Source organism: Sminthopsis crassicaudata, chromosome 1 (genome assembly GCF_048593235.1).
Source record: "Sminthopsis crassicaudata isolate SCR6 chromosome 1, ASM4859323v1, whole genome shotgun sequence".
Taxonomy (NCBI): Eukaryota; Metazoa; Chordata; class Mammalia; order Dasyuromorphia; family Dasyuridae; genus Sminthopsis; species Sminthopsis crassicaudata.
In genome coordinates, this window is record NC_133617.1 from 585,169,176 (window position 1) to 585,183,197 (window position 14,022).

The window sequence follows — 14,022 nt, forward strand, 5'->3', positions numbered from 1 at the left end:
TCTTTCCTGGGATTTGACTCTTGGGTATCTAAAACTGGGCAACATAGCCCTCATAGAAACTCCAAAATCAGTTTCTTTCTTGGGGTAGGGGAGACGAGGAGGTTAGATGGACTCTCTAAGCTCTTGACATATTTTTGCATCTTTTGCTGGGCTCTTGGGAATCTTTTTTTTGTCTTGTGCATTTCCTGTGGGATAAAATAAAGTTAGGTCCCATACCTAATATTTGTACTATACCTTGAATGCTAGAAGTTCAGTATTCCTTTTACCTACACTTGGAGTAACAGAAATGAACAATAGCCTAACATATCAGATTTTCATGGAACTACAGGTATTATCAATGAATTAAAAGAAGAAGAAGAAGAAGAAGAAGAAGAAGAAGAAGAAGAAGAAGAAGAAGAAGAAGAAGAAGAAGAAGAAGAAGAAGAAGAAGAAGAAGAAGAAGAAGAAGAAGAAGAAAGAAGAAAGAAGAAAGAAGAAAGAAGAAAGAAGAAAGAAGAAAGAAGAAAGAAGAGGAAGAAGAAGAAGAAATAGATCTATTGAACCAAGTCCAGGATCGGCCCCAGTTTGTATGAACCCAGATGGTTTATATAGATTATCCAACAATAATACTACTTAGAGGTAACTAAGTGGCTCAAGTATATAGAGTTTTGGCCTGGAATCAGGTAAACCTGAATTCAAACCTCAATTCCAGGTAAAACTCTTACCTTCTATAGGAAGTTTTTCTAAACTCTCAACCATAATGACTTCCCTTCATCAACCTTATCCTATTTATCTTATATGTAGTTTGTTTGTATATATTTTGTTTGCTTGTCTCCCCATTAGATTGTGAATTCAATGAGGGCAAGGGTTGCCTTTTGTCTCTTTTTGTATCCCCAATGCTTAGCATAGTACTTAGCATGTTATTTTTCAGTCCTTCAATTGTGTCTGACTCTGTGATTATATCACATCCATGCTATCTATAGGGTTGGGGGTTTTTTGTTTTGTTTTTTTTTTGTTTTGTTTTGTTTTGTTTTGTTTTGTTTTGTTTTTGGCAAAAATACTGGAATGGGTTGTCATTTCCTTCTCCAGTGGATTAAGGCAAAGATATGACTAGCCTAAGATCACACAGATAGTAAGTGTCTGAGGCCAAATTTGAACACAGGTCTTCTTGAATCCAGGCCAACCATTCTATCTACTGAGCCATCTAGATGCCTCTGCCTGGCACATACCAAATGCTTAATAAATATTGATGATTGATTCAATCAGATGTGATGCCTAATCTAGGTTGACATCATTATCCCTTCCCATTATTTTCCCCATCTCCTTCATATTACAACCAAAAAAAAGTAGATTTTTTTGGAGTTTATTTCCAAGAAAAAAGAGAGTGTATATGTTAAGTATGATAGAGAATGCACTATGCCTTTAGCTGAAATGAGGGATCAGTTAGAATTCAGAAGTAATACAAATGAAAATCTGGGGCCCAGATATAAAGAAAGGTATCTGGATCAATTTTAAGGATGATCTGAATTTTCTGGAGGTTGACCAAGATCAGAAGACCTAAGACCCACAACTGGAGTCTCCATATTTTCTTTCTAATTTCTTATGAATCTTTGACCATTTCCTACTTGTCCTAAATATCTTCTCCATCTACTAAAGAAATAGTGGGAAGAGCAGCTGGTGCTCACAATTGGGTGTAATTAACAGGCTCAGAGGAAAGGAATCACAGAAGTCACAGATAATTAGAAAAGAGTAAGAGCAAATGTACACATGCACATACACACACATAATAGCAGGACTCTGCAAAAGCAAAAAACATTGGGAAACAATGTGACTGCCCTTTGGGGGAAAACTGAACAGATTGTACTCAATGAAAATAACAGAACATAATAAGATTATAAGAAATTACAAATATAAACATTCAAAGAAATCATAGAAAATATATAACCCAAAGTAAGTAGAGCCAAAATGAGAACAAACACAATAGCTACAATAACGTAAAAGGAAACGGAACCATAATATAGCCAAATTCAGCTTAACTGAAATGACAAAGATTGTGCTCAGAGAAAAGAAGAGGAAAAACTCCTTTTTTGTATCCAGATTAATATAGAATGATAAATGTACTGGTCAAATATAGTCATCTTGTCAGTTGGTTTTTGTTTCCACTTTTATTGAATTTAAAGCGGGATGGGGGTATATTGAGCAATGGTTATAATAGTTTTTTTTTTTTTTTAAGAGACATGAATACAACTTAATAATTGGAGAAAAAAGAAAATAGGGGCAAGCAAATCACCACTCCAAGACTGAAAACCAAGAATTCACAGTGATAACTAGCACAGAAAGATGACCAGTAAATTGAGAAATAAAATTTAAAATAACAGATCTGGGGATGAAAAAAGGTCTATGTGTTAATGTCAGAACATTATAAAGATGTGAGGAGCACATGGCATCAAAAAATGATAGTTTGTCTTGATCTAAACCTCCACCATTTATGTTCTAGCCTATTTTCATCTCTCCAAGATATGTCAGTACCACTTTGGGCTAGATACAGTACATCTATTAAATAGTCACAAACAGGCATCTTGTATTTGCAGAATCATAGCCCAAAGAAATTGTACTTCTGGCAAGTATTTTTTCACAAAAATGGAAAACATTAACCATAGTATTATACTCAGTAACCTAATATTTCTTTTAAATAGGCTAATTTTCTTTAGAGAAAATTGTTCTAAAATGTTAAGATCAATTTTAATTAAAATGTTATAAAATGATAAGATCAATCAATTAGTATTTCTTAAGTACCTACTATGTGCTAGGCACTGTGCTAAGTTCTGGGGATACAAAAAGATACAAAAGAAAATCCCTGTTCTCAAGAGAGGGAAAGTTGATATGCAAACACACACACACACACACACACAGCAAACTGTATTCAAAGATTTATAGGAAATAACAATAAGAAGGCACTAGAATTAGAAGAGTTTGGGGGAGGTTTCCAAGAAAATATAGGATTTCAGTTGAAACTTAAAGGAAGCCAGGGAAATCAGTAGTCAGAGTGACTTAAACAATGTTAAAGGCAAGGGAAACTGCCAGAGAAAATGTTTGTTGCTTGGTGATGGGGTATCTTGTTCATGAAACACCCAGGAGGCTAGGAGATGTGTCACTTTATTGAAGGTTACAAGGAAAGGGGTAAGGTATAAGATGAGTAGAAAGGTAGGAGAGGACTATGTTATAAAGTCCTTGAATACTAAATAGAGCATCTTGTATTTGATCCTGGAGACAAAATGGAGCCACTGGACTTCACGGAGATGGGAGTGCATGTGGAGTGTGAGACGTGGTCAGACCTGTGTTTTAGAGAAATCACTTTGATGGCTGAATAGAAGACAGATTTGAGTAAGGAAACAATTGAGGCAGGTAGTTTCACCCATAGGCTATTCCAATAATTTAGCCAAGAGATAATGAGGGCCTTTACTAGAGTGGTAGCAGTGGCAAAGGAGAGCAGGTGACATATTTGAGAGATATTGCAAAGGTGGAATTGATAGACTTTGATACCATATTGGATGTAGAGGATGAGAGAAAATGAGGAGTACAGGATGACTCCTGGTTTGCAAGTCTGAGGGATTAGAAGAATGGTTTTGCCAGCTACAGTAACAGGGAAAGTGGAAGAGCAGAGGAGGATGGGGGAGTGAGATCTGTCTTGGATATATTAAGTTTAAGATGTCTATTGAACATTCAGTTTAAGACATCTGAAAAGCAGTTGGAGATGGCAGACTGAATGAAAGTCAGCTGAGAGATCTGGTCAGAGTTTGAGAATCATCAGCATAAAGATGATTAAATGCATGGAAGCTGATGAGAGCCCTAAATGAAGTAGAATAGAGGGAGAAGAGCACCCAGATCTGAACCCTGTAGGACACCTATAGTTGGAGGGCATGCTCTGAAAGAGAATCCAGTAAAGAAGTAGTTAGAGAACTAGGAAAAACTGGTGTCCTGAAAACTTAGAAAGAAGAGAATTATCAAGGAGAGAGTAATCAAAGTGTCAAAGTCATTGAGAAAAAGGACTGAGAAGTAATGGAATTTTGTTGCTCTAAAAATGATAAACAAACTGCTTTTAGAAAGGCCTGCAAAGATTTATATGAACTGATGCTGAGCAAAACAAAATAGAACTAGGAATACAGCATACACAGTAACAGCAAAATTGTGCAATGATCAACTATGAAAAACTTGGTTCTTCACAGTAATTCAGTGATACATGGCAATCCTGATAAACTTTGGATAGAAAAGGCCATCTACATCCACAGAGAGAATAATGGAAAGTGAATGTAAATCAACACATGCTTTTTTCTTTTTCTTCTGGGTTTTTTTTCTCTCATGCTTTTTCCCTTTTGTTCTGATTTTTCTCTCCCAATATGATTGATAAAGAAATATGTATTTTTAAAAATTAATATACATGTGAACCAGAAAAAAAAACAATAAAAAAGAAAAAATAAGGACTAAGAAATGAATGGACAAGTAGGAGATCATTAGTAACTTTGAAGAAAGCAGTTTTATTGGAATAGGGTTGGAAGCCAGGAGTTAAGAAGAGAGTGATAGGGGAGAAAGAGGAGGCAGAGTTTTTTGAAGATTTTAGTTACAAAGGGCAGAAGAGATAGAATCAGTTAGCAAGGATAGAGAGATCAAATAGGGTTGTTGTTTTTTCAGGACAGGGGAGACATGCACATATTTGTAGAGAGTAGGGTATATAAACCAGTAGATAAAAGGAAAGCTCTTTAGAACTTTGAATTCTGGGCTCACTTATTTTAGATATTCATTGGGCTATTAATGTTTTGTTTTTAATCTATAAAATCAGTCAACATTTGTTGAGCCCCTAATCTGTGCCCAAGCATTATGCTGTGTATTGGAGATACAAAAAGAAGCAAAAGGTAGTCCTGCCCTCAAGGAAGTTATAATCTAATGGGGAATAAAACCTGTACAAAATAATAGCACAAAATATACAACATAATATACAATATTATTATATTATACAATAAATATACAATAATAAAACTTGTACAACCTTAGAGAGTTTTTGTGAAGTTCAGATGAAATAACATATATTAGACTCTGCAAACCTTAAAGCATTAAATAAATTTCAGTTGCTATTGCCATTATCATTTTTGTTGAGACATATGGAAAATCTGCTTTATATGACTTTTAGACAACTCAGAGAACAAATACAGAAGTACCTCAACTTCGATATGTGTAATACTGATGTTTTGTTTTGAGAGTGGCTTCATATGTACTTTTTAAAAAATCAGGGAAGAAAAAAATTGATTATATAAAGACAAAATTCTAAGATATTGTAGTCTGAATTGATTTTTAAATGAATCCCAGGAATTTTCACAATATACTCTAATCTGAGTCCTACAATATATCATAATTGTGTGCTACTGAGGTAATTGCATGTTCTCATCCACACAGATGAGAAGAAGCAATAAAGTTGAAAAAAGAGAGCATTTTTCACCAGTTTAAATCTCTTTATGAACCTTGATTATCAAAGCCAATGTTGATCTAAATATGAATTCTTTCATTTAATCCATTTACCTGCCCAGTTTCTTCTTCCAGTTTTTCATAAAGCTTAATGCTGTAATAATGTATTTTCTTCAAGTTTATGCCAGGATGAAAATAAGTTGTTAAACCTGCCTTAGAAAAGAAAAAGAAAAAAGAATCAGTATCTTCAGAATTTTTTATAGTTAACCTGTTGAGAATTAGCACATCACATCAATTCCCAGGATAGAACAAAGGATTCGGCTTGAATGTCACCTCCACCATAAAGGTTTCTCTGTTCTACCAGCCTAACTTTTTTTTTGAACTCTTATAGCCTCTTTTGTACTTCTCATGCACTAATAAAAATCTATTTTTTATTAAAGTTGTATATATTTGAAAACTATGTGATTCAATGGTTAGTGCACTGGACTTAAAAGTCAGAAATATCTGAATTCAAATCCAACCTAAGACACTTCTTAGCTTTGTGACTCTGGACAAATCACCTAACCTCTATCTGCCTCAGTTTCCTCAATTGTAAAATGGGGTAATAAAAAACCTCCGAAGGTTGTTAGAAGGATACAATGAGACTTCATGTTTAAAGCACTTTGCAAACCTCAAAAAGCTGCATAAATGCTATTAGAAGTGGTGTAAAGGAATATCATAGAGAAAACATGTGATAAGAAAAAGAGGTGGGCTGATCATGTAGATAGCATGAGTAGCCCTAGTATTTCACTGATACCACAAAATATATTAAAAAAAAAAAACCTAGAAGATCCTTAGTTCTCTAGGTGAATCTCTGCAGATCTGTGCAGTGACATCAAAAATTAAACAGAATTAGTAGTCATAGGTGAGTTTTGAGCTGCTCCCAATGGAATCTTCACCCATGTCAATGAGACCCCAGATCAAATGAATTATTGAAGTAAATGTGTAATTTATTTCTTCTACTAAATTGAAAACTTCTTGAGAGCAAAGGATTACTAAATTTCAGGCTTTATCTTGCATATAGAATGTTCTAAAAGTTTCAGGGCAATTTTAAGTCTTAATAGCATAAAAAAATTCTCTAAGACTTTTGAGAAATTGTATCTGTCACTGAATAAATGAATGAATTAAAAGTGTCAGGTTTAGCCCCTTCAGAATAAGAGATGTAACAAATGTATAAGCTTCCTTGACATCGATTCAAACAAGCAAATAAAAATTAGAATCAAAAAGCATTTATTGAAGCATTATGAGTAAGCAAAGCATCATTAAATTGTTCTCTGCTCTCAACATGTACAAAAATAAATATAATACAAAGTAAGGGGTTATGGAGATTAAGGATACAAAGTAGTCTAAGAAATTATGAGTCCAGAGAAGAACATTTTCATGAAGAGATAACTCAGTAACATTGTCATCATTATGTACTTTTTTTAAAGTACAATTGAATTCTTTTTAAAAATACATTTAGTTGCATTAATTGTAGGTTTGGAGATTGTATTGAATTGAACCAAATTTGTGATTTTACTGATATAGGTAACTCCCAATGATGAGCTCTTTAGTGGGAGTGAATAGGAATTGATAATGAAATAGAAGGTTTGATTGAAGGAGCAATGAATGTCTCAGCCCAACAGGAGTGAGAATTTCAGCTCTGCAACTTAACTAACTGTGTAAATTTAAGTTGTTTTATCTCAAATTCCTTCTCTGGGGACCAGAATTAAAACACTCCCAAAACACCTCAAAGTATTATTGTGAGGGAGATGCTATAAACATTAGAGCTATTCTTCTTTTGATGAAATAAGTGAATAAACAATGACCTTGACACTGCTAAATAGTCTAGAGTTTCCACCTATTCCTTTCAATAAAAAGTTTACAAACAGCAAAAGATTCTGCTTCTTACCGTTTTTCAAATTTAATGATTTGTCCAAGGTCTCATGGTAAGAAATGGGAAAACTGGGGACTTAAACCCAAGTTATCTGATTCCAAATTAAAAAGTCTCTTCTCTTAGTTTACGTTCTAGTGCATTCAATAAAGACTCTGTGGGGCTTCTTAACCTGGGTCTGTGGACTTAAATAACATTCTGAAAAGGGGTCCATAGATTTTATCTGATTGTTAGTCTGATGAAGTCTGTGTAGAAATAGAGTGGTCTTTGAGTCAAGGAAGATGTAGGTTCAAATTTTGTCTGACACATATTGACTATGTGACCTCAGATAAACTCAAATATTAGTGGCCCTAGACACCTTGTTAAGTGTGTAAATTTCAGAGGGGCCATCTGCTTGCATTGATAGTGAGAAGTATTGTTTATTATTGTTATTGTTGTTGTTTAATCTGGGAGTTTCATGTTCTAAACAGTGAAAAGGGGAAAATAAATTATAGGTAATTTTATGATAAAATGAGTTTATGATAAAAAGTAATAGGGGCAGGAGTGATATCTTAAATATATGCACATCTTCATCTTATCTCCCTCTAGTATAATGCCTTGAACATAGTAGAAGCTTATTAAATGATTGTTGAATGAATGAATAGATTAATAGTATTTTTCTTACTGCATGCCATGTAGACCCAGCAGTGAGTTCAGATGCTTCCAAAAGTACCACATCCTTCATTCCAGCTTTGGCCAGATGGTAAGCTAGGCTCACACCAACACAGCCACCTCCAATGATTACTGTCTCTGCTGTGTCTTTCCATCTTGTTTCTGAAAAGGAAGGTGCTTTTCCTCCTCTGAAAAATAATTTTAAAAGTCACTTATGTTCCATAGTCCTTCATATAGATCTAAATAACTTTTTATGTATAAATGTTTCTCTGCAAACCAAAGAAGCAGGTATTTTATGAAGTATAGCACAATCTAACTCTTGGAGAATCAAGGTAAATAGCAATTGTTTATTAATTAAAACCATCAAGTACTGAATGCTTTTTAAAAATAGAGATAACAAGATTATACAATGATCAATTCTGATGAGATGATTCAGACCAGTTCCACTGATCTTGTGATAAAGAGAGCCATCTACACCCTGAGAGGACTGTGGAACTGAGTGTGGATCACAACATAACATTTTCACTCTTTTTGTTATTGTTTGTTTGCATTTTATTTTCTCTCTCATTTTTTTTTCCTTTTTGATTTGATTTTTCTTGTGCAGCAAGATAATTGTATAAATATGTATGCATATATTGGATTTAACATATTTTTACTAGGGGAAGGGGTGGTGAGAAAGGGGGAAAATTGGAACACGAGGTTTTGCAAAAGTTAATGTTGAAAAATTATCTGTGCGTATCTTTTGAAAATTAAAAAGTTTTAATAAAAAAATTAGAGATAGATAGGTGGCACTATGAATAGAATAGAACATTGGGACTAATGTAAAAAGACCTGAGTTCAAATTCAGCCTCACTTACTAGCTGTGTAACCCTGAACAACCACTTACCCTCTATCTGACTCACTTTCTTCACTGATAAAATGGAAGTGATAACAGCATTTATCTTTCACAGAGTTGTTATGTGGCTAAAATAAGATAGTACTTAGCACAGTGCCTGGCACATGGTAGTGCTTAATAAATGTTTTTCCTCTTCTTTTTCTCTTTTTCTTTCTTTCCTTCCTTTCTTTTTTCCTTTCTTTCTCTCTCTTTCCCCCTCCCTCCCTCCCTCCCTCCCTCCCTCTCTCCCTCTCTCCCTCCCTCCCTCCCTCTCTCCCTCTCTCCCTCTCTCCCTCCCTCCCTCCCTTCCTCCCTCCCTCCCTCCCTCCCTTCCTTCCTTCTTCCTTCCTTCCTTCCTTCCTTCCTTCCTTCCTTCCTTCCTTCCTTCCTTCCTTCCTTCCTTCCTTCCTTCCTTCCTTCCTTCCTTCCTTCCTTCCTTCCTTCCTTCCTTCCTTCCTTCCTTCCTTCCTTCCTTCCTTCCTTCCTCTAAGTACAGTGCCTGGCATATAGCAATGCTTAATAAATGAATTTCCCCCCTTTTCTCTTTTTCCTTTCTTTCCTTCATTTCTTCCTTCTTTTCTCTCTCTCTCCCTCTCCTTCCTTCCTTCCTTCCTTCATCCCTTCCTTCCTTCCTTCCTTTCTGTCTGCCTATCTGCTTTCCTCCTTTTCTTTCTTCTTAAACTTTGTCAGTAACTATACTAAGTGCTTGTGATAAAAAGAAAAGCAAAAAACGGTCCCTATCTTCAAGATGCTTGGATTCTGAAGAGTGAGACAACATATAAATAACTGTGTATAATGTGGGATATTATAATGGGGACTGGACAATAAAGATTCAGTACTTAGAGCATACTCAGTATTCCCTGCCTGGTTTCAATCCAATACATAGAACTTTGAGAAATATCTGGGCATCTATAAGTGGCTGAGAGGTAATTTTAAAATGGGAATGGGGAGTTTTCTAATTGGTTTTACAGGTGGAATTGAGTTCACATATACAAAAAAATCAACATACTTCTTCAGTTGTTTTTCTTGTAACTAGCAAAATGCAAACTGTTGTGAGCTGGATAAAGTGGAGAAGGCAGTATCTACCTTATCTCTAGTAATTACATGACTTTGAGTATTTGGTGCCTTTTTCTTTTCTGTTTATTCTTTCATGATCAGAGATGAATTAACATCATGAGAAAAAATGGAACAGGTAATGGGTTGAATTTCAGCTAGAAGCTAGAAGAGGTCTTCTCAGCATGTAGAATCAATGGCAGCGCTCATGCCAAGAAAAACCCATCATGAAGTGTCAAACATAACTGTAATGTCTCAACAACAACAAAAATCAACTGTATCACCCATCACTATCTACTACTCATTCACATGCATTTCTGCTAACTTCATTTACACACACACACACACACACACACACACATACACACACACACACACATATATATATATATATATATATATATATATATATATATATATATATATATATATATATATATATATAGAGAGAGAGAGAGAGAGAGAGAGAGAGAGAGAGAGAGAGAGAGAGAGAGAGTATGTTAATGTCAAAAGGGAAAATTCAGCCCCTATGAAAACAGGGAAAAGCCCTGTGCAGAAAAATGCATTTGAGTTTTGGGGGAAGACTAAGAAATAGAGGTAAGGGAGAAGAATATTACAGGTATAAAGGAGAGTCACAACAAAAGCATGGAATTTGACATAATTATTTATTCCCTTCCCTTCCCTGTTTCACATTATCTTAGGACTATTATGGTTTAAAATATGGGCACTTGCTCTAGAGATGATTGTGGAATCACTAAAAATCCTGTGCAATTTCCCAGAGGCAACTCAGCCCTCTATTCTGCTCCTGGTCAATTCTGGGCCCATTTTATTGTCTATCCACATTGCCAAAATAAACATATTTATGAATAGGTTCTCTGGGTTGTGTATCCAAATCACATGTCATAATGTCTACAAATAGCATTTTTAGTACCTGGGTTTTAATGTATAGATAGTTAGACTTAAACTTTTTGAGTCAATATGAATCTCACTGAAGTCTCATAATGTTTTAGGGCTTGATGCATAAATAAGTCATCTGAACACAGAGACATCAGAAATCAGAAGAACCTCTCTTCTATGTCTCATCCTTCCATTTAGATTCAGTGGCAAGATGGGAAATGATTGAGTATATAAGGATGATAGAAACGTTAATTTAAGGTGTCAAACTGAAATGGAACATCACTATTTTCCTTAATAAGAATTAGCATTTGTGTATCACTTAAAAGTTGGCAAAAAATTACAAATATAATTTTATTTATACACAACAATCCTATTAGATATTATTACTTCCATTTTTATAGATGAGGAACCTGACATTTTTATAAATGAGGCAGACATAGGTTAAAAATAAAAACGTGTCCAGACTCACTCACCTGAGATAGCATTGGAACTCACATCTTCCTAATGCCAATTCCAGTGCTCTCTGGCAAAGCTTATTATACTATGAATTATGACCTCAATTGGGGTCTTGCAACTGAATATGTGGGCCATGAAATTATTATTTGTTATCAGTAAATGTTTGATTTATATAACTATTTTATATACCTATATACCCAGGATCATATAAAAATTTTTCAGGTGAAAAGAGGTTGCAAATGGAAAATGTTTAAGAAGCCTTGATCTGTATTGTACAGTGGATAAAGTACTGGATCTGAAATCAGGAAAATTCCTCTTTATAAGTTCAAATCCATCTTCAGACACTTACTAGCTAGGTGATCCTGGACAAGTCACTTAATCCTATTTGCCTCAGTTTCCTCATATGGAAAATGAGCTGAAAAAGAAAATTGCAAACCACTCCAAAAAAAACCCAAATGGGATCATGAAGACTCAAACATAATGGAAATGACTCAACAACAACAATAAATTGTACCACCCATTACTATCTACTACTTATTTATATACATTTCTGCTGACCTCACACACTGTTATTTCCCATACTATTATTTATGATCCCTGGTCGGATTTTTTTTTTCAATGAGATATAAGAAGATTTAGAAGACAGCCTTTAGCATTCTGAATAGATCCTCTGTTCAGTATCTATGGCAGAGAATTACACAGACAAGGCATAGGTGGGTTATGACCTATAGGGAATAAACTATAATCATAGATCCATTAAAGTCTTAGTGTATAAAGTATTGCAGTGCAAAAGCAGAGAGAGCTGTTCTTCCAGAGTGACCCACACAGGAGGGGTAGTTTGGAAGGAAAACAGATACCAACAGGGAACAGCAATTTCCATTGCTCCTAATCCCATGGGCAGCATGGAAATGTGCCCTTTAAATACAAATCCTACCCTTTGGGGATCAAAGGTTTACAGACTTAAGACAAAGAATTGTGCTACACTAATAAGAGACTGACTCATCATCGGCCAATAGGGAAGTGTAGATCAAAGCTTTTTAAACTGTGGATCATGACCCCATATGGGGGTCTCATAACTGAATGCGGGGGTTACAAAATTATTATTTACTATCAGTAAATGTTTTATTTGTATGCCTATATACCTGAAGGTGCATAAAAATTTCTCAGGTGAAAAGAGGTCTTAGGTAGAAAAAGTTTAAAAAGCCCTGGTCTAGACCACTAAAATGGGGTTATTCTCTGAACTGCATAATAAAGGAATGAAAAAGGAGGAGCAGGGATCTAGGAAACTTAATTTTTACTGTCGTAGCATTTAAAAAATTGCAAAAGATAAAGAAAAGGATTCCTGTTACATTCCAACTGATGAGCATTCTATCCATTTGGAGACATTGGTAAAGTCCATGGACTTTAGCAGTACCAAATCTTAAATTGCATTATACCATTTGACCCAACAAGACCACTACTTGGTCTATTTCCAAAGATAGTTAGGGGAAAAGCAAAAGAATCTATATGTTCTAAAATGTTTACAATAGCTTTCTTTATGATGGCAAATTGGAAATTACAGGGTTGTCTATCAACTAGAGAATGGCTGAATATAAATGTAGTATATGATAATGATGGAGTACTATTGTGCTATAAGAAATGACAAGCTCAATGATTTTAGAAAACTAAGAAAAGACTTGCATGAAATAATGAACAAAAAAAGCAGAATCAAAATATATTGTACCAATTGAATATATTGTACCAGCAATATTGTTTTAAGAATGATTTTAAGTGAATAAGTTATTTTGTCTATTACAAATACCCAAATTAATTATAAAGATATATGAAGAAAGATACTATCTACATCCAGAAAAAGAATTGATGAATTGAAATATGTATAGAGTAATTTTACATATGTGTGTGTATATATGGGTATACATATACATATATGCATACATAATGCCAATTTGTATCTAATGGTAGCTATCTTTGGGGGATAGGTGAAGGAAAAAACTAAATTTATGTGATAATTTTATTGTATTTTTTAAAGGAATAGTAAGTTGTGAGTAGTAGGCTTACAGTTCCATGTATACTTATTTTTTTTATTGTACTATGCTATGGAAATGCATTTTATTCTATAAATTAAAAATAAAATAAAATAAAATATTTCTTCAGGGTCAAATAACTGACGTGTCAGAAGAAAACCAGGATTTTCTTACTCTGAGAACTTTATACCACACTATCTCTCTCCTATACAACAGTGTTCAATATAAAGATCCATTTTTCTTCATTCCTTTATTTGTTCTTTAAACTATAACTTTTTATCATCTCCTTTTGTACTTTGAACCAAAACAACGTGCTCCATGTTTTTGTGGACTGGATATTTTCCATAACAGATTAATATTTAAGCCACAGTCATGTGTATTTCTCAGTGGAAATATAGAAATAAAGAATATCAGAACTGAAATTAATTTCAGAAATTATCATGTTCAACCCCCTCATTTTACAAATATGAAAAGTTTGACACAGAGATAGCAAACAATTTATCCAATCCCCTGGCATAGTAGGCAAAAAAGCTTGGACTATAACCTTGGTCTCAATCCTGACAGATAGGTGGTACAATGGATAGAGCACTGGGTCGGAAGTCAGGCAGAGCTGAGTTCATATTTAGCCTCAGATACTTACTAGGTGTAGGCAAGACACTTAAACCTCTGCCTTAGTTTCTTTGATTATAAAATAAAAAGGTGGGAGAGATAAAGATAAC

General features: G+C 34.4%; 1 protein-coding gene across 1 annotated transcript in view; it reads right to left on the minus strand.

Annotated features, from left to right (window-relative positions):
- Window positions 1-14,022, minus strand: part of DMGDH (dimethylglycine dehydrogenase) — a 92,051-nt gene that overhangs the window by 76,194 nt on the left and 1,835 nt on the right. Inside the window, exons 2-3 of the mRNA XM_074288262.1 lie at window positions 8,013-8,187; window positions 5,551-5,649 (exon numbers count right to left, since the gene is read on the minus strand). Coding sequence (XP_074144363.1) covers window positions 5,551-5,649; window positions 8,013-8,187 — 274 coding nt within the window. The remainder of the gene's footprint in view (window positions 1-5,550; window positions 5,650-8,012; window positions 8,188-14,022) is intronic.